This window comes from Telopea speciosissima, chromosome 8 (genome assembly GCF_018873765.1).
Source record: "Telopea speciosissima isolate NSW1024214 ecotype Mountain lineage chromosome 8, Tspe_v1, whole genome shotgun sequence".
NCBI lineage: Eukaryota > Viridiplantae > Streptophyta > Magnoliopsida > Proteales > Proteaceae > Telopea > Telopea speciosissima.
The window spans coordinates 60,950,674-60,971,138 of record NC_057923.1 but is presented as its reverse complement, the minus strand read 5'-3'; the positions used below and the strand labels follow the sequence as shown (position 1 = coordinate 60,971,138).

At 36.6% G+C, this 20,465-nt stretch overlaps 3 protein-coding genes across 6 annotated transcripts; 2 read left to right on the top strand and 1 right to left on the bottom strand.

Moving 5' to 3' along the window:
• The first annotated feature begins 212 nt into the window (after window positions 1-212).
• On the top strand, window positions 213-926 carry LOC122671602. Its single transcript, XM_043868916.1, has one exon. It carries the CDS (start codon window positions 258-260, stop codon window positions 708-710), a length of 453 nt encoding a protein of 150 aa, XP_043724851.1. The 5' UTR covers window positions 213-257; the 3' UTR covers window positions 711-926.
• A 1,097-nt stretch (window positions 927-2,023) lies between these two features.
• On the bottom strand, window positions 2,024-5,843 carry LOC122670714 (transcription factor LRL1-like). 3 transcript variants are annotated; one of them, XM_043867675.1, is made up of 7 exons: window positions 5,525-5,843; window positions 5,305-5,367; window positions 5,003-5,149; window positions 4,714-4,779; window positions 3,363-3,428; window positions 3,113-3,172; window positions 2,024-2,391 (listed from the first exon to the last, which is right to left on the bottom strand). In XM_043867675.1, exons 1-7 carry the CDS (start codon window positions 5,747-5,749, stop codon window positions 2,224-2,226), a joined length of 795 nt encoding a protein of 264 aa, XP_043723610.1. In that variant the 5' UTR covers window positions 5,750-5,843; the 3' UTR covers window positions 2,024-2,223. The 3 variants fall into 3 exon arrangements, with proteins under 3 accessions (XP_043723610.1, XP_043723609.1, XP_043723611.1); XM_043867674.1 differs by having other exon boundaries at window positions 5,293-5,367; window positions 5,525-5,842; XM_043867676.1 differs by lacking the exon at window positions 5,305-5,367.
• A 4,397-nt stretch (window positions 5,844-10,240) lies between these two features.
• Window positions 10,241-20,448, top strand: LOC122671335. 2 transcript variants are annotated; one of them, XM_043868487.1, is made up of 7 exons: window positions 10,241-10,529; window positions 10,849-10,919; window positions 12,409-12,517; window positions 14,627-14,709; window positions 18,909-19,067; window positions 19,455-19,556; window positions 20,222-20,448. In XM_043868487.1, the coding sequence occupies exons 1-7, from the start codon at window positions 10,457-10,459 to the stop codon at window positions 20,372-20,374; spliced, it is 750 nt and encodes a 249-aa protein (XP_043724422.1). In that variant the 5' UTR covers window positions 10,241-10,456; the 3' UTR covers window positions 20,375-20,448. The 2 variants fall into 2 exon arrangements, with proteins under 2 accessions (XP_043724422.1, XP_043724423.1); XM_043868488.1 differs by having other exon boundaries at window positions 14,627-14,715; window positions 18,915-19,067.
• Window positions 20,449-20,465: the final 17 nt, after the last annotated feature.

The window sequence follows — 20,465 nt, the reverse complement described above, 5'->3', positions numbered from 1 at the left end:
TAAGTTAAATAGATTAGCAGGTTACTAGATGAAAAAGAAGGGTAATCTAGGTATTTAAAAACATGAGGTAGAAGGAGATGTAAAAGTTTAAAAGCAGGGAAATTTCAGAAAAGAAGTTTAAGATAGGGTTGTTTTAGTAAATACAGGCTAAGTGTAGGGTAGTGATAGTAATTGTCCCACTATAATACCGTGAATATGGAATGGTTATGGACTAGAATAGACAGACACAACCCTCCATTGTTTCATAAAAGAAAGAAATGCCAAGTTTTGGGGTTTTCTCAATTGGAGGATGTATCGATGGATGTGTTGATCAAGTGATCAAGACCTCAGGATTTGGAACAAGAATCTGGAACCTGACAGACAAACCACTTGAATTGCAGATAAGGGTAGGATCCATATTGAAGAAGGGCTACACACTCAAGCCAGGTTCTTCAAAGAGACTGAAATGCAGAAGCATTTACAAGGCTTACATGCCTAGTGTTGGTGGTGGTGGTGGTAGTGAAGGGACAAAGAGCTTGCTTTACTACTATGATGAGACATGTCACCCTTATGTTTGGATACATGACAGCTTGAGTGACTTCTCAAGGATAGTTAAGCAACAGTACATCAGCCTTGAGGATTTGAGAGATTACTCTGAGATCAAGATCTTCAGAGACCATCAGAGAGGCTGTGTCTTGGTCAGAAAGAAACCCAGGCCAGAATTTTGCTGACCTTACCTTACCTTGCCCACATATATATATATATATATATAACCTTTCCTGTAAGTATCCTGTGTTGGAAATTATATGTATCTGAAACTCCTTTTCTTTTGCTGCTGCTGCTTATTCTTCAACTGCAGGCCTTCTGTCTTTACTTTGTAATCCAGAGAGGCTGAATCTTTCATGTAAACTATGACTTTAACAGAAGGAATATAATTACACTCCACACGAAAAGGCTCCTTTTCATTTTAGTTAATGAGATATTCTTCTATTGGTTTCTTTTGTGTTTCTAGGGGGTAACTTTGTAGTATAGAGTTTACTCTGCTGAGGTGATACAGTATCTAAAACTGCAAGTTCTAGTTTGCACTGTTGTTGGCATTAATGGAGGTTCTGTGTCACCAAAAATCAAGGTTCTCCATAAGAAGAAAAGGTAAATACTACTTTCATGCAAGACTTCTTCAGTCATGAGTTCCAATTCTCTCTATGCATGAAGAGATGAAACAATAGTTCAGTTTAAGGACTGAAATTTACCAAACGTTGTTTGGTTTCACTGACTTTTCCTGCGAAATATCTTGAAGTTTTGAAGATCTCACAGCATCTTGGTGAAAAAAAAGTTCAAATCCCTCGTTGGTAGGGAATTAAGGGCAAGAATATAGTGTAGGACCAATTTTTCTTCATTTTCAAGTAAAGTAGACCTCTAGTATTAGAAATAGTATAAAAGATTGGAATGAGTTTTCCTTCACCTATGGTGAATAGAGAATCTCTTCAGCCAAGGGATCTGAACCTTTGATTCAACAGAGGAAGAGTACTTCGGACATTTGACAATAGGGGCGGGAAATTATGATGGGATTCGCCGTCTCAAGTGTCCAAATGTCCAATCACAGGGCCAAATCACCATGGATGAAGAGATTCTCTCTTTCACCCTACGTGACAAAAAACTTTCTCCTAAAAGATTAGAATTAGACACTCTGGTGAGGGTAAATCAGACGTTCATACACAATGACAAAAAAAAAAAAATTTCTCCTAAAAGATTAAGATTAGACACTGGTGGGGGTAAATCAGACTTTTACCTTAACAAAAGACTTCGAACATATTCAAAAAGGGAGGCACCTTAGAGTCATTTTTTTGGCTTTGAGACAGTCAACGCAGATGATACATAGGCAGCTGCAGCACAGCATCAGATTACAAACAACCTGTGCTATTTCTAATCCATGCTAAACAATCATATAGCGTAATTCATGATTTCTTAATTAAATGATTAGATGCAAGCTTAAATTTTTTAAACAAAAGATGAAAACCAAAATACCCTTCTTCTTCCACCAAAGAAAAGCGTACCCTTCTTTCCAGTGACCAAAACTATCTCTCAACTGTGAAACATCCTATCCATGAAAGCTGTTACTACCACCATCTTTGGTTTTGAGAGATTTTGAAGAAATATCAAAATACTTTGAAGAAACTTTCAGTTTCACTAAAAAATATTATCCATTGGAGAAATCAAAGAAGAGAAGGTTGACCCATTAGCCTCTCATCTTTTTTGGAAGACCCCTTCTGCCAGAGCAATTGGTATCACAGACATGCCCTTGCAATCCAACAGCTGCGTTGCAGTTGCAATGTCCATCTCCATTAACCTTCCAATCATCTCTTCAAGGGGTTCATTAAGCATATCCGGATGGAACAGGTAGTGTCCATAACCCTACAAAACACCAAAAACCTTTATGTACCCGCATCTAAGAAAGGAAGAAGCACCATCAACTCAGTAAAGGGGGATTGGGGGAGGTGTGGGGGAGTAAGTGAAAGAATCATCACTTCATCAGTCATCAGCATTTGACATGGGTTCACTATGGCCCTACGGGAAGTTCAGCATGTTTGTGTTGATATTTCTGTTTCGGGATCATAAAATGTAGGAATTTTTTTATCAATTATATCAGGTTGGGATATGCAGTATGAGTTCTATGGATATAGCTTTAAAGAATGGAATGGATATATATATAGCCTGTGAAACTATAGCAAGAAATGCATGCAAGATCATGACAATCACAATAATCTGATTTTCAAAATATGACCAAAGCCATCAGCAAATGTGAAACTTATATCCAATCTCTGTCCTGGTTGCAGTGTAGAAGTGTTAGCAAAGCTGCAGCCTGTGACCTTGAATATTTTATGCTGTTGTTGCCATCATTAAAATGATGATAACAGCAAAAGGACCGTGTAAGAGTAATAATAGTAATGACAGGTAATGCACAAATAGACTCATCTTTTCTTCCACATATATGGTTCTGGACCTTCTAGAAAATGATGCATTTCACACAAGAATTTTACACCATGATAAATTTGAAGCCATGTTTAGTGTCAAAATCGAATAATTGATCTACTAAACCATTCTAGTGAAAAGATAAATGTCATAAAAATAGTACCTCAAGATGAATAAAAGGAGCAGCAGTTGCCTCACCACCCAATCTGCTTTGACTCAGCGTCTGCAAAATTGACCCCGAGTAAAATTCATTGTCCTGCTATGCTACTGCTACTACTTAATACTTTGCCAAAGCTGAACACCATATGTTCAGGATTACAACTTTCCTTTTTAATTTCCAGTTTCTAAGTGTCAAAATGCATATCACCTATCAGAGATATGTGCTAATTAAGAACCTGAGGGCCAAGTCCTACCTTAATTTGAAGCTGCAAATACTTGATGTACTCGATGGTATCGTCCAGTACAGTAGCTTTACTACCCTACAAAGCCCAATTTTGCTTGATCAGGTAGATGAATACCCAGCAAGAAATATTAATGTGAAGTCACCTATATTAGAAGGGGCATGCTGTTGAATCATATTCTAGATGCGTTGACATGGATACTATCTTTTTTAGTTTGGGGGGGGGGAGGGGGGAAAAACGTGTGTGAGTGCCTGCACGCACATGAGAGAGAGAGGTTATTAAGAAATTAGATGCATGTGCATACATATATGATTACTTCAGTAAAGCAGGGGCATTAGCATGATCATAATCATGTTAGGAATCAAGTGATCAATATCTGATAAGAATTAGCATAAATTCTTACTTCCCATTCTGTACCTGTTTCCCATCAAGATATAAGATAAGTGTTGAGAACCGTGGGATTGGAATAATTTCTCTTTACATTAGGATTTTATGTATTTTATTATTTTCCCCCTATCTGACTAGTTTGCCCTTAGGCTTTAATTCTCATTATAAATAAAGTGGACCTCTGTCATTAATGACAAGTCAAGTTATTCTCCTAACTCTGATTCTGAACTATAACGTATTCCTTAAACCATCTTCTCATACTGTCCCCACATTTAATACTCATTTGAAACATAAACAGTAGGGTAACTTAGTCTTACTATTCTGCAAAATAGAGATTTGCATATCTGAGACTAACTCAAGATGTAACAGATCTAAGATCAGAAAATACTTGATCATCTAGACCATCTATTTACATCCTTTAATAGAAAATGGCAAAAATGGTATAATTTGGTACAGTAATTAAAAAATACAATGCAAATACTAGAATGTATATTAAAGTTAACATAAACACAGCAAAATTAAGCACACGTTTGTGAATGATTTGGCTAAGGGCATCAAATATGTGGATTTTTTCAGTATCTTAGAAAAAAAAAAAATCCATTTAATCTATTTATTTCAAAAAGTCTGTACATGAGCAAATTTTCTAGCTACAACCACATCTATGCAGTTCCTATTCTTTCAAAGTAAAATTTCCCCTCAAATGTTATTTAGTAAACTTCCATGACCAAGTTTTCAAGAGTATTTATCATTCAGTAGATCAGAGAAATTGCTCCACAGTAAATTTGTCCTCATGTACCACCATAGACTGATAGTGCAGACCAGCGGAAGATACAACTAAACCATTTAATCTCTTCGATCTGCCACTTGTATGGTCACAATAGTTTGTTTGATACAGATGCAAAGATGATGCAAATAGAACAATACTTAATGCTACTCAGAGATATTTAGGAAGCCCTCTTTCTGAGACGTATTTCACCTCTTCAGAATATGGAAGAAGCTCTCTCAATGTTTTGATGCCTCCAGAAATCCTAGCCCTGTTGAGCTGAGAACAGAGATTTTAGTTGAGAAAACTAAATGATATCAGGCAATTATACTTGAAGTCAAACACGAGTTAATTGACTAAGAGACAAAAATAATTTTTGTTAGTTCCAAACCAGAGGGAATGGATAAAACATTTTGTCAATAATCTTTATGAATGTTAACCATATACAGACAGCCCAGAACTAATTAATTTATGTATGGTTTAGTGCAGAAGAATCCCTTACACGATCAGTATTATTCCGTTGATGCCTAGCTTTTCGCTTTGATACACTCTTGGAAGGGGAACCCGGGACAGCAATTGTAACAACCAAGTGAGGTTGGGAAACATTAGGTTGATCTCCATCAGATTTTTGTGAACTAGACACATGATTCTGTAGCAAGAATAAATTAACATATAATCAGAATGAAGTTGCCAAACATGAAAACTCATCACCTCCATACAGTTTTTAGGGATAATACATTCAATTTGCAGGAGTTGTTTTGATATAAAAAATTATAAAGAAAGCAATCATACAAGAACTGAAATCTCATCTTCACTCATGAACTTGTTCTGCGGTTCTCCTTCACCATCTGGGTACAGATATCCTGCCTGTGGTAAAAAAAAATAGACTTCATATCACAATTTCAAACTTCGGGAACTCATTCACAATTGCAAAACAAGATATGTTACATATCTAAATAATCACATTGATGAAGCAAAGCACATAGAAAAAACTCAAGTCGAGACAAGGAAAAGGCTCATTTACCATTGGAACATTGTAATTGTTTCCTTCTAGCATTTTCATTTTATCAGAACAAAGAAATCTTGCAGATGGCAATGCTTTTGAAGCTTCATGGTTGTTGATGTTGAGCATATGCGCAGATGGCAATGCTTTTGAAAAATCCGTATGAAGAGCAGAATCAGTTGCCTTTCCTGAATCCTCATATAATATGTCCCTCTGGAATTCAGACCCCACAGTAATGGCCTGCATACTGCCAACTCTCCTATATCTCTAGGAGGACCCTCACTGAAGTGCTGTTGAAATTTCTGGAAGAAATTAACATGCTCGTGAGATCTTTGTTTACAATGAATCTCAGTCATCTCAGCTATTATGGCAACATGTTGTTCTGAGAAACTCTGGTTAAATAAATAGTTGTCTGTTTGATAATATAAGCCTAACTCCATATGGGCCTTGTAGTATAACCAATGAAACAGCATGGATTATGAAGCATGCAAGAAAGCAAAATCTTCATGCACGATTGTTAAATCATCAAAATATTGATAACATAAAAAATGAAAAGCAAAATAAATCTAGACCACTAATCAGATACAATTTATGTATTAATCTATTTACTCATGGAAAGAAGAGAAAATAAAGAAGACCATTAAACGATTTTAAATCAACTTATTTGGAGAACCATATTTCAGTAACAGAGTACAGGAATTGCTTCAATACTCTAAACAATTGATGAACGGATTTAACCTGACATGTGAGTCACAGATTCTAACAGTTTATTGGATCAAACCCCAACAGTTCTCATGCAAAATGGATGAATGGGAGTAATAAATATATGGTTGAGTACAGGAATTGCTTCAATACTCTAAACAATTGATGAACGGATTTAACCTGACATGTGAGTCACAGATTCTAACAGTTTATTGGATCAAACCCCAACAGTTCTCATGCAAAATGGATGAATGGGAGTAATAAATATATGGTTGAGTACAGGAATTGCTTCAATACTCTAAACAATTGATGAACGGATTTAACCTGACATGTGAGTCACAGATTCTAACAGTTTATTGGATCAAACCCCAACAGTTCTCATGCAAAATGGATGAATGGGAGTAATAAATGGTTCTAGAATACCAGAAACCAGAACAGTCACATAAAAACCCAGAAACACCAATAACCATATTGCTTTGTCTTCTCTAGATAAGACACAAAGACACCTTCAAAGTGTAAACCCAGATATATTTGGAAAGAAGAATTAGATAAAAACTTGCAACATGCACAGAAACTGGACAGAGAGAGAGAGGTTCTTTTCTTACAACTCCTTTCTCCTATAAAGCAGAAATTGTTCTTCGAAGGAAGAAAGAAAGGAACGGAGATCACTGAGAGAAGGGTTTCACTGAAGAATGAAAAGGCCCAAACAGAGAAGGGAAAGAAAAAGCGGTGGGAAACGGCGTGCTTTTCTCTTTTGCTACGCAGTTGCTACGTACGGTACGTAGTCCCATGTCAGTTGCTTCAGGGTACGGACAAAGTGGTGGCAAACGGTTTGCAGAAACAAACAGGAACAGTGTGGATAAAGATCAAATGACTAACATGCCCCTGTAATTTTAAGTATTGAGAGTGTTAAACAGTTCGATTTGGTTCAGATCCGGTTTAAATGGTTCGATTAATTTTATATCAGATTCTCAAGTTGAAACTGTAGTATCCATCAATTAAAAGAATTTTTCTTTTGGGTGCAAAAAATGATTGTTGAATTTGATTCATTAAATACAAAAATGATACAAATACTACTCAACTCAGCTTTATCCCAACTAGATGGGGTTGGTTTCATGGATCATTTTCTCTAATCGGTTCTATTCAAATCCATACTTGTAATACTAATCTATGCAAATCCATACTTGTAATCTTAATCTATGCATGTCTTTCCTCACAAATTTTTCTAGAGTCATTTTAGATTTACCCCTGGCTGTTTATAGGTCTTTCAATTTGAATCAAATTACACCTCCATATTGGAACACACACATGCACATACACACACAAAAAGATACAAATGAGACACAAATTGCAAAAATTTTCAGCTCAGTGTGAATGACTTAGTCTCACAAACCTGGTCATGTATAAGAGTCACTCGTTTAGTGACATTAAAGGGGTAAGGGTGTCAAAACCTAACCCGAACCGATAAGACCGATTGAAAAAACCCAAATCAAACCGAACAGATTCTTATTGGATTGGGTTTGGATTGGGGTACGATGGGACCAGCTGAAAATCAGATTGTACTGAATCGACCGATATCCAAATCGAAAATCGAACTGAATAAAACCGATAAAAAATCATTTAGTATACGGTTATGAATAAGGGAATTGATTATCCATTGATTTCAATATTAGTGAGAAAATTTTTGGTTGTAAGGGGAATTGTTACAAATCAAATGAGTATGAGGTTTCTATATAAAAAAACAATGTGTATGAGGTTATGAATAGAGAAATTGATTTATAACAATGCTTCCATTCTCCTTGTTCCTTTATTTTTTTGGTAAACATTGGTTTCCTTGTTCAATATACAAAAATAGTTGGATAGTCAAATGAATGATTTTGATAGTAGAGTTCATTTTGTGATTTTAATATTAGTTATCTTTTTATTGACTAGTTATTTATTGATTTCAATATTAGATATCTTCCCCTTACGATGAATGCTAAATAATGATATGATTTGTAGCAATTGTTTCGCTACAAACTCTATTTATAAATTGATTTCAATATTAGTTATTTTCCCCTTATTTGTTTGACTTTGGGAAGGTGAATTAAAGTGTTTTTATTGAATCTTTCCTCACTTAAGTTATGAATGTAATATTTCATTTTGGTGCAAACCCGAAAACAAATCGATCTAAACTGGTATTAACTCGATATTAAGAAACCGAAATAAATTGAAACCGCTCCACGTCGGGCCTTAAACCAAAATTTCTTAATGGTTTGGTTTTGGTCTTATTCATTTTTTAGACCGAAACCAATTTAATCAAACCGATCATTTGACACCCCTATTAAGGAGAATCTTTTATGGGAGGAAGATAAAAGGGGAATGTGAAAAATCTTCCAAGGATGGGCTCCAAATTTTGCTTATGATAGGTAAGATGAAAAGTTTGTGGATTGATAGACCTAAGATTTCCTGTTGGCATGTCAAGAACGAAGTTGACCACCACATGACAAAACAAAGTTTGTGAAAAAAGAGTAGTAGCGGCTACAAGAGGTACATGGACATCATGGATATATTATTATGCCGATGGAATTTGACATATGACCGATCTATACTATTCCAATATTCAATTCGCAAAATTAGGAGATCCATTTAAAAATCTCTCCAAACATTACTGTCTAGGAAAATTTATCGCCTTAAATTTTGCAACCAAGTTTCCTTTAACCATTGGTGAAAGAGAAGAATCCCCTCAACATGGTCATCAATACCCATTAGATTGGCCTGGGAATGGATAGTTTTGACCTTGTACATTGTACAGTTGTTTTTTAGGGTAAACTTATACATTGTATAATAAGGGATAGGGGTGCAAGTTTGGCCTTGACGGCCTAAGCCCATCTTGAGCCCGAACAGGGCCTAGGTTGAGATATCCTAGTCCTGAGGGCGGACCAGGGTTGAGAATTTCTGGCCCTAAGTCAGGGCCAGGCCAGGCCAGGGTTAAGACCTCGAGTTGAGCCCAACCTAGCCCAACCCGACTCAATCTTCTTCCCAACATGGCTAGCCCATGCATCTCCTTCCCCCGCTCATGGTCAGGGCCAATTAGGGTCAGCCTGCTCGGACCCTAAGGGCAGGTCAAGGTTGGATTTTTTTGGCCTTGAGTCAAGGTCGGACCGGGCTTGAGCCCAACTAATTAAGGGGACTCAACGTTGGGACCCAACCCGACCCTATTGCAGCCCTAATAAGGGGAGTTAACTAGGGCTACAACAGGATCGCGTTGGGCTAGACTGACCTAGATTGGCCTTGACCAAGGGGGGGAAGAAGGGATATACATGAGCTTGCCAGGTTGGGAAGAAGAAAAAGAAGAAAGAACATGAAGAAGAAGATAGGGTCAAGTTGGGCTGGACTGGACTCAACCTGAGACCTCAATCCTGACCCACCCTCAGGGTCAAGGTATTTCAACCCAAGCCTTGATGGCCCACATTTATACTTGCAGAATTAACGATGACACAAAAGTCCAATCACATGATCGTCTCAGGGTGAAGGAAAACTTAATCCTATTGCATCAATATCGGCAGTGACATAGGCAGGAAACTCATCTTCTTGGTGCCAACTGCCAATTGACATGGTGGGACAAAGAAGTTGTAAACGCACCCACCCTCTCCATTAGAGGCCATCTGTACTCTGTAGAGTAAGTCGACACTTTCCCATTATACTTGGTAGTTTGGTACTACACTATTATTACTACTGCATTACTGCTACAGTGAATGCCGGAACTAATACAGTTTACGATTCTGTGGTACATTAGGGTAGGTTAATTATTGATAGGTTAAGAAGTTTGTGAAATTAAGATCACATAGCCTATCAATCGAATGGCTGTGATTATTCGATCAGTTCATCTTTACAATAGAGATCTCATGTTTTCATTCTGCGTGTTCGCCACGTATGGTTAATGCTTGTGTTGTGTACATTTCGTTCTCCTCTCTTGTTTCGGTTTTTATTCTTTACGGATCTGATAGCATCCAGTGGATATTCTCTTCCTCTCCTTTACCTTCTTAGTTCTTATTCACAAAATCTAGCTCCTTCGTTTTCCTTCCTCCAAAAGAAAAAATCTATTGGTCATTCGTACTTGCTGCTTCCGAAGTCCCAGACTCCGAAAAATCAAACCTTTTTGAGTTCGTTGCCTGTGTTTCTGTTACTCAACTGTCTCAATATTTCCAACAAACAGCAGAACAGAAGACAGAAATCCTCAGGTGGAAAAGCGAAGGATTATTCGATTTCATGGCGACCCCTGATGTGTTGCAGAGAGAAGAGGACTTTCTTATCTACTCTTCTATTTTTGACCCACCAAAAGGTATGTTGACTCCTACTAATTTTATGGTGATACATATATTGGATTTGTATTGAATCCTTTTCCCTTCCTTTCTTGTTTTATTGTTCACCATCTCATGCATTTCTGCTGCGAGGAAAATCTAATCTAAGCTTCTTTTTTTTTTGGGGGGGGGGGGGGGGGGGAGTTCTTATTTTCAGCGTTTTTATTGTTTTCCTCTTTGCTTTGTTTTATGATCCAGATTTGCTTTTTCCAATGGAAAACTTTTTTTTGGCGTCTCCGTGCTATTAAAAACTTCTGTTATGTTTTGGAATAAGAATCTCACTTTTCCCCCTTATTTCAGGTGAGACAGTCCAATCTCGTGGAAAGTTAATCGAGAAGAAGATCGAATTTCTTGAGAACTTGGCTGGAAGGGTATATTTTAAACTATACTTTGTTAAATTTAAATTCGATTTTGGGTTTTCCGGATGACAGATTTGGATAGTGGTTGCACATGTTTTGTTTTCCTTTTGACGGGGATTTAGGCTGGTTGGTCTGGTATTATGGTTTGATTCTCACTCTGCGTGCACTGGTTGTTGACTTTAGCATTTTATCAGTAATGGGAACGGTAAAAAAAAAAAAATGCTTGGGTTGCATAGTAATTCCTCTTTTGGTGTTGAACTAATCTTAACAAAGTGATAATTTGCCTGCGAATTCCATTGAATTTATCTATCTTTTCCATCGAAAAACATAAGAGAGTTTACTAGTGCATATTATCCCTCATTATGCAAGAGTTAGCTTTGCAACGAGATTTAGAGCAAATGAAGTAATTTGTGCAAAAGGATTTATCAAATCCCAGTGAGTTCCATAATTATTAAAAAAAAAGAAAAAAAAAGAGAGAAGCAAATGAGTTCCATGATCATATCAAATCAGGATGCATGGGAGTATATGGTTAGGTACGATATTATAAGGGTTGAAGGGGTTTGAGACAGTTGGCCAATTCGGCTCACATTGTGAGCTTTTTCTACCATTGTCATCCAGCAAAAATCATAGTGAAATTTAGTGCCTGAGCAATCTTGTTAAAGTTCCTTTGGTTTGTGCGTTGCTCCATGAAACATTTTTTGTGATGCAAAATGATTGCCCTATTTATCACGTGCTTTATCTATTTTGCAAGTAACCAGAAAATACGGGCTGGGGGGGATGGAATCTTATTCCTTATACTGATGTAACTTATCAAACTTCTTTTGGGGTTTTCTGAATCCCCCTCTAAAGAGACAGAATTGATGCGAAAGTGTTCAATTTTCTTTTCTTTTGTAGCAGTTCTGTAATTTTCTAGGAAACTGATTTCACTATTTTCAATTGTTTAGGCTAACACCCCCCCCCCCCACAAAAAAAAAAAAGAAGGTTGAGACAGATTTGATGGATGATGTAGCAATATCTGGTCTGGACATTTGATTTGTGAAACCCTGGGACTAACTTCGTTTATAATAAACCACTTGGCTTTTCTTCCCCCAATTTAAAGACACCAAATTAATGGGAGAAGGCAGTCGAGAGATAAAAGGATATAGCAGTATGTATGTAATATGTATATCTCAAGGGAAAAGAAACAGTCTTTAAGGTTAAACCTTTGAAACAACTTAATAGAGTTTCGTAAAACGTAATAAAGTTTGTCTTCATGCTTATTCTGTGATTTCCTAAAATGTGATAAGAGTTCCCATGAGGCTCTCCATGGTTCTTGAATAATTATTCTCCTCAAGACACTTAGCCTATGGTGCGTACTGATAGTTTAAAATTCTTTGCAAAATATTATGGGCTTCCTGCTACATATTTGTCAATACTCTTTCTGATTCTGTAAGTTATGAAAAATCTCAATCCTTGATTTGGTAAAATGTAATCTACATATATTATGTTTTACTTGTTATAGGTTAGCAATCGGCGGTCTCGCAGATGGATAAATGATCGCTTATTGATTGAGCTTGTTCCTCGTTTGAATGCAGAAGAAATCAGAGGCCTATTTGCTCCACCTCCATGGGGTAATGATCTATGCTAGGAATAATCTCTCATCTTGTAGTTATATTTCATGTGATTTGTGTTGTGGTCTTGAATATTTCTGTGCTCACTAAAAAAATCTTTTGTCTGTGGACCTATTATGCTAGGTATCTTAGCTGTAGATTAAAACAGATTACAATATGCACAGATTGGACATGATAAACAGGTAGATGTTTTTATGTGGGACTTATCATGGAGAAAAGAGAACCCTTAGGCTGTGTCATTGTTTCAGTGGCTCACAGTATTTCTTCCTCACATGGTCTACATTCATGCATCATATGAGTGAATCATACTGCTCAGAGTGGCACGATTATGCTATGTGATGAAACTTTATATTTGAGAAGATAAATAAATATCAAACTGTCTTGTCTCTTTCCTTTTTCTTGATGTCTTCTTCTGAAGAATTTTTTGATAATGGGTTTATGAGATCATCATGAGAATATTGTGCATTTGATGTTGCTCTTTATCAGGATGCTGATGAGATTTTTATTTTTTACTCTACCCCCACCCCATGTATCAACTTAGGAATGTTAATCATGGTTATTTCTCAAGGGTTCAGTGCCAATATTTATCACATTTATGACAACATTTCTAATAGCCACAATATTTAGCTTGATAATGGAAAATTTTCATTCAGAAAGTAGAGCTCAGCCCCTGTGAAACCCTAAGTTCCTTACTAGCTTCTCTTATTTGACTCCTATACATGGGGCTGCTAATTCTTTTTGAGATACTTTTCTGAGGGATCTATTTGTTTCCAGGTAAAAACCACGTAAAAGTAAAATCGTGGGATAAATTTAACACAAAAGGTTGTATCTTGCTTCTGGATTTTCTTTTGACGTGTTTTCCAACTGGTTAACAAATGGGGCCAAAAGAGTAGCTTTTGCCTCATATTTTGGATATGTGAATACTTCTCTGCATAGAGTACTGGCCTAATGATGGGGATAAATAAGAGAGCACAATTCACATGAGGTCTTTACTACTATATGTGATTTTCCTCGTCAGTTCCCTAACAGGTTTAAGTATTTGCTTCCCATTATATCCTTAATTGTATTTCCTTAGTTATATTTCAAGCTTTAGTTTTCCCATTGTGAACATTGTTCTCTATTTCTAATCCATTAACAACCACCAATGTTCTACTCATATACATAATATATTTTTCTGTATGTGCTCTGACATAAGCTCACCCAGCCCCCATGCATAACATGTTTCTCCCATCATCTTTGAGTTTTTTTCTCCCAAGAATAACCAACCCTCATGTTCTCATATTTTTTTATTTTAATTCCTTAGATTTCTCTCTCCTCTCTCCCCCACCCACCCCCAAAAATAAAATAAAATAAAATAAAAAATCCTCTGAATCTTACTGTTAAAATGTAATGCGAACAAAACCAAGTTTTTAGTTAGTATATATTTAAGTTTAAAAAATATTAATTGATTGCATGACCTAGGTTTTTATATTGAAACAATTTGTGACGTTCAATGAATATTGAGAGTGAAAATATATTCAGGCCCTTTATTTTTAAATGACTTTCTACTTAATTCATTGAATTCCTTAAATTTTGGAAGTGATCGTTAATTATCAGTTTCAAAATTATAAAAATATTATAGCCAAATCATTGTACTGATTGTTATTACAGGATATATTAAACAATAATTTGTAGGAAAAATTCAATAGACATTTACTTTAATCATCTTAAGTTTCCAATCTAATTGAATTTTTTTTGAAAAAAGGTTAATCATGGGTATCTAAGAGGCATTAGTTTATCTATTGATGCCAAAGACTGTAATAGTAGTTGTTAAGTTGGGCATATTTTTGCTATCATATATGCCTTTCAAGATTTGATATGGCTGGATACTGACTTCCATAATTATTGCCAGTTGTGGCAAATCATCGCAGTTGTTCGAGTAAAAAGATTCCGTTACTTTTTGAGTATAAATCTTTGACCATATATCTTTAAAAAATGCCACAAGAGGGGGGAAAATAGGGAAAGAAAAGTCATTTTGATGGCAGTTGCTATTCTTCATGCACTCCTTTCTTTCTCATTATTCATTTCCCCCTTATAGATGATGGATTTGTTGTTTTTTCATTCTTACAGGTGACAATGTACCCTTGTCACCATTTTGCATGACAAATACAGGAGAGTGGGATGCATTTAGGAGTGTCGACATGGATAAAGAGGTTTGCTGCTTTCCTTTCTATGAGAGTATGTTTTGAGTATAGCATTTGTTTCTGGATAAATTGAGGTTTTAAGGTTCATCCGATCCTTGTATGAGTTATATGATTTGAATCTGAACCAATACCTTATCCCAGTCCCAATCCGAATCCCTCAGGGATAAATGCAAAATGAAACTCTAGGGACAAAAAAATCAGCTTCTTATTTATGTAACTTGATTTCATGATCTTGATCTAATCTTGGGTTCAAATTTTCAGAGAACTTCAAACATGGCATGGTTTTCGAGTTTGGGTCTGTAGAATGGAAAATGGGGCCTTCTTTCATTAGATGATCATTCTGCCTATTGAACTAAATGTTAATATAAAAATTTTATGTATGAGATCATTCGGCAAGTCTTGTGGTGTGGGTTGTCTCAACCTCATTTTATCGTGATTCTCTTCTTATCTTTGGTTAGTAAATAAGTTTTTGGTATTCCAAAATATATAGATCAAAAGAAGTATTTGATCTCCAAGCTCCCCTCCCTCCCCTACCTGCAACAAAGGGGGAAGAGAAAGAAAAAAAAAATCTCAAAGGTCAATGTTTCGTTATGCATTTGATGCTTTGTTTACGGTACTGATAGGTGTCAGTGCCTGAGGATCTTTGGAAAGTATGTAGAAAGGGGAGAAACCCCTAAACCTTAAAGTCAAGCATCACTACTGAGGAACTTATTGCGGATTTCGTCATTCTTAAGATAAACTCCTTAAAAGTCAAGCATCACATATATCTTAAGATATTTGTTCTAAGTTCTTGTGATCTCGTTTTATAGCCAATGACTGAGCTTCTAAGAGGTTCATTGGCAACAGGCTCTTGTGGAGTTCGCACAAAAAGGAACAAGAAGACAGAAAACAAGTGGAAATCTGCCATAAAGGAAGGAGAGAATGAAGGAGGATAAAAAAAATTCTATTGCTTTCCTGTGGTCATTTCTCTAGCAATTAAGTTTCCCAATGTGGAATTCCCACTAGGAAAACTGCAGGTAATGCTAGCATCACCTTTATATAGGGCTGTAAATGGATAGCCGAAAATCCGAATCCGATCCGAGTTTGAATCCATTTAGAAGGTTCCAAATCCGGAATTTTGGTTTCCAAAAAATATCCGAATCCGTCCGAAAGCTAATCAGATTCGGAGTCGGATAATAATCGGATAATTTGTTATCCGATTGTAAATTATGGTTATTTAATATTTTTTATAAAAATATATAAATATTACTATATTACCCTAATTATTAGTATTTTTATAAGGTTATTTTTGTAATATCATCCTAACTCTTAACCTAATACAGTAATACTAGGGCTGTAACCCTAATCGAGAAATCCCAGAATCCCTATTCTCTTGAATCTCTTCCTCCCTCTTTCGTTCTCGATTCTCAAGTCTCAGAGTTTCAAGCCCTCAGTGGCGCCGGCACTCTGCTCTCAAGCCTCAAGCTTCAAGGTCACTCACTCTCGATTCTTGACTCTTAGCGGCACCGGCAACGGCACACACACAACCCTTCAAGTCCGGTGGTTCTTCTTCTTCCGTATCTCTCTCTTGGTTTTGTCTCTCGCTCTCTTCTCTTTGCTTTTTTTCCTTCTTTTTCTTTTCACTGGTCGAACTGTAGAAGGGGCTGATCGAAGTTTCAGAGGGAAAAAAAGGGGTGGTGAGCGTTTTTGCTGGGAATCGACAGTGGGTTTTTTTTTAGTCAAATGGGTGGGGTGATTTTCAGTGAAAATTGAAGGAGTTATCTGGTTTGGGGTCAAGGAATTGGGTGGGAATGAGACTCGAAGGGAGGAGTGTTTTGCTGTGAACGTCGAGTGTTTTTGTTTGTTTGAATTTGCTTTTACAGGCTTACAGCAGGGGGTAAATGGGTAATGAAAGGAGAATAGGTTATTACTGTTGGAGTCGAGAGGGGGGAGGGGTTTGGGCATGAATCTTTGGATCTCATACGAGGGTTTTTTATACACAAAAGTAATAGTTGAACCTCTTTATCTCAAGTGGACAGCATGGATCATTGCATCCTCACAGGTATTGTAAATAAATTTCTATTTACCTTGTTTTCCTCTTCTTGTTTGGTGTTTTCTTTCATCAGGAATTGATGTAATGTGACTTTTTATTTTCTGGTGGTGGTGGGAGCATCAGGAATTCTGGACTCTTTATGAGTGCCTTATTTAGGTAATGAGGCTATGGGAAGTTGAGAGAGAGGGTCTTTGGCTTCTTTAGCATCTCTCTTTAATTAATTTTTGTTGCTTTATTTCTTCTCTGTTATAAAGTGGGTTCATGGAAAAGCTATGATAGGGATTGGGTCATGTACATCATATGGTGTGAGGTTTCTGGTATTTTTATTGTTGTCATCTCTTTCATCTGTTATTGCTCTTTTCTAGAGAAGGATATCCATTTTGGTAGATAGGCTCCAGTATCAGAGGGCTTTATATGGAAGTTCTATGTAGGCCACCCCAGAAGGTTGAGTTGTTTGTCCATATCCTTCTGTGCTTGTGGAAAGAAAAGGAAACTTGCATCACCATTTTCTTACTTCACAATCCATTAGATCCACAAAAAGAGAGAGAGCGCAGTGGGGAAAAGGTTTTTATTAACTTGTTCATGGTTTAGGAAAATTCAAGAATAGTTACTCTGTCAACCAGTTACTCTTTCAACTCTGTTTTTAGGAAAATTCAAGAATATTTCAGTGTCTCTTTACAGGATAAAAGGCTGCAAAATTTAAGTGAAGCAATGATGTGGACAATCTGAATGGTTGGATGGATTTTAGACCTTTTGGACTGAGCATGTCTAACATGTTGGTTGAACTCAATTCTTACCTTATGTTTGGTTTTTCCCCTTGTCTTCAGCATTTCATAGTTTAAATTTAAACTCTGTTCCCCTTGCCATAATAATTTGAATTAATGAAAAATGATTATTGCATATGCTTCAAACATTTCTGAGTTCTAAATTCTTCTATTTTCTCCCTGGCTACTAAACACTTTCTTGACATCCTAGGTGTTTGGGGGAATATTGTTAATAGTGTGCCAAATTGAATTTTGGTTGCCCTTCTCTTGCTGTTCATTATTATTTACATTTTCTTTTTCTCCAAGTCTTGGTCAATTGAGTGATAAGTTGATGTTAGTCTCTTTTTAGATGGTTGCCCTTATCCGGAATTATAGTGGTCTCCCTCGAATATCACTCATGTACATTTAATGAGATGATATCTTGCAACTTCATTTTGAGGTTTGATTTGAAGATAATAGGATCAATCTATCCATTAATCTACCATCTAATTAATGATAATCCAATTTAAAGAACAAAACTACACCTTTCTAAGAATAGGCAGCAGTTTAATAAAACAGGTAATCGGAGTCGGAAATTGGTAATCGGAGTCGGAAATCAGTAATCGGAGTCGGAAATCGGTAATCGGAGTCGAAAATCCAGAAGTGCAATGTTCACGAATCGGAGAGTTTATCGGATCGGATAGTATCCGGATATCCGATAAACTCTTGGATTCGGATACGGTAATACCTTTTAAATGTCCGTCGGATATCGGATTGAATTCGGATATTGCATTCGTTAAACGGATTCGGATTCGGATAGTAGTGAATCCGAGCCGAATCCGAGCCGTTTACAGCCCTACCTTTATATAGGAAAAGATACAACAGTGCCCAAAGTCTCTCAGTTATTACAAGCTTGCAATCCCTCATTCGAAGTACATGACATGCCAGTAGCAGCCCTGACATCCCAAAATTGCATACAATTACATTATGACAATATAGAAACACAATAATATGTTGAGTTTGACATGCAATTAGATAAAGCTTTCACCTGTAATAATATGGTATTGTTTTTTCTCTGGTAGAGGTTAGGATATGCCACTAGTCAATAAGCTACTGAGTCTATCCAAAAATTTTTATCTGGATAATTCTCAGGCTACCTACTATTACAATCATGCAGTGATGTAATTTTTTTTTTCCTCCCTGAAGTTTTGACACACTGTTCCTTTCTCTGGAGTAATTTGGAAGTTAAAGATTGTGTCAGTTGCAATTAGGAAGTTCATATGGCTGCCATGAATCAGGAGTTAAGGGTGGTGGTTCTCTCTTATCTTCTATGCAGATTCAGTTAGATTATTTCTTCCAGCATTTTATTAAATTCTGTGGTATGTGCATTGCCGCATGTTGTAATTAGGTTTCTCCCTTGTCTTTGGTCTTAGGCCTGTATGATTGAAACCCTAAAAAAATCTTCAACTAGAAGAAAAGATCGTGTGGATGCTGATAAGATAGCTGTATTAAACGCATGGCATAGAGTGGACTGTCGAACAAGAGAGGCCCTGAGGCGTAGTTACCTTCCAGAACTGATCGAGAGCTATGAGGTATTTTCTTTTGCAACTCATATTAGAGTTTCAAATTCTTAGTAAAGTTAATTATCTTTTTCTCTGTTAAATACTGTCGGATGTCTTTAGTAGTTATCATCTATTCCCCATAGCTTCCTTCCTGCACCCTTTATTTAAAGCTTTGTACATCTCTGTTTTCTACTCTCTGGTAGCTTTTTCACTCTCTGGTTTTGTAACCGATCATCTTCAACCTCTTTTATAGCTTGTGGTTGCCTTCTTTCAGGCCCTTGAGGTGTAGCATGGTCCTTAACAATTCCTTGTTTCCTTGAGTTTTCTCTTGGACATTTTTTTTCCCTAAAAGAAACATTTACTGATTTTTATAGATTGATGGCTTTGTTAATATTTAACTAATTTTATATTTCCTAGGAATGTATACGAGCATTCATCAAAGATGGTGGAGATGAAGATGTTCTTGCCCTGCAGATTCAAGATCCCTTCCATAGATTGTTGCTGCATGGAGTCTGTGAGGTAAATTTGGGTTGGACTTATTTTGAGAATTGAGGGTATTTTCTGAGCCTCTTGGGTGCCATGCTCAACACTCTTTAAGTGTTTTATTCACTGCTGGTCTTCAGCCAACAAACAAGGTTGTATCAAGTTGGCAGCTGGCGTAAAACCTTTGCACAAACTCTTTCTGACTTGCAATCCATAATTATTCTCAATTACATGACAAGCTGGGGATTTATGACACCCCCCCCCCTTTCTAATCATGCTTTAGTTGGTGAATGGAGACTACCCAAAAAAAAAAAGAAAAAGAATGGAGACTATCAAAGATCCCAATTATTTACTTACCTTTGTCAGAAATCACCTTAGTGTGCTAGTGATATCTAATGTTTTTGTCTTAATTTTGTGGTATCCTAGACTCAGCATGGAATGCTCTGCATGTGGAGTGGGTGAATGAATCAGTGATGTGGTCCGACATACCAATTTACCCAAATTATACTTAGTGGATGATTGTAACTACAGTAATATGAAGCTAATAATTGTCCAATTGGTTTGATAGTAAGCCTAGAAGATATTTGTGGATTGAGTGCTGGTTCGTAACCTGTTTCATGTGCCCCATGGTTAGGCAAGTTATTAAACAGTTCATCTTGCTGGATATAGCTTCAATCATGACATTGTTTTTCCCTTAACAGTTCTACGACTTGGTTTCTGTAACTGCTGCTGAATCCAAAGGGGCAAAGGCGTTGAAGACGACGAAGATAAAGAAGAAGAAATCTGGCTCTGCAGCACTCCTAAACATCACTCTAATCCATTTCCTGAAAATGTCCAAGGCAGGAATATGGTAATGCCCATTGGTCAGGCATATATATACATCATGTTGTAAATTAAATTTATGCATATAAATTTTAGTTTTATTTATTATAATGTATAAGCTTT

Bases quoted from the DNA above. Each gene is read 5' to 3' on its own strand.
- LOC122671602 (XM_043868916.1), top strand. From the start codon at position 258: ATGCCAAGTTTTGGGGTTTTCTCAATTGGAGGATGTATCGATGGATGT.
- LOC122670714 (XM_043867674.1), bottom strand. From the start codon at position 5,749: ATGCAGGCCATTACTGTGGGGTCTGAATTCCAGAGGGACATATTATAT. The intron at 3,429-4,713 runs GTGAAATACGTC...TGGGCTTTGTAG, and splicing joins TTCTTCCATATTCTGAAGAG to GGTAGTAAAGCTACTGTACT. The intron at 2,392-3,112 runs GTACTATTTTTA...GGTGTTTTGTAG, and splicing joins CTCCTTTTATTCATCTTGAG to GGTTATGGACACTACCTGTT.
- LOC122671335 (XM_043868487.1), top strand. From the start codon at position 10,457: ATGGCGACCCCTGATGTGTTGCAGAGAGAAGAGGACTTTCTTATCTAC. The intron at 10,530-10,848 runs GTATGTTGACTC...CCCTTATTTCAG, and splicing joins TATTTTTGACCCACCAAAAG to GTGAGACAGTCCAATCTCGT. The intron at 12,518-14,626 runs GTAATGATCTAT...TCATTCTTACAG, and splicing joins ATTTGCTCCACCTCCATGGG to GTGACAATGTACCCTTGTCA.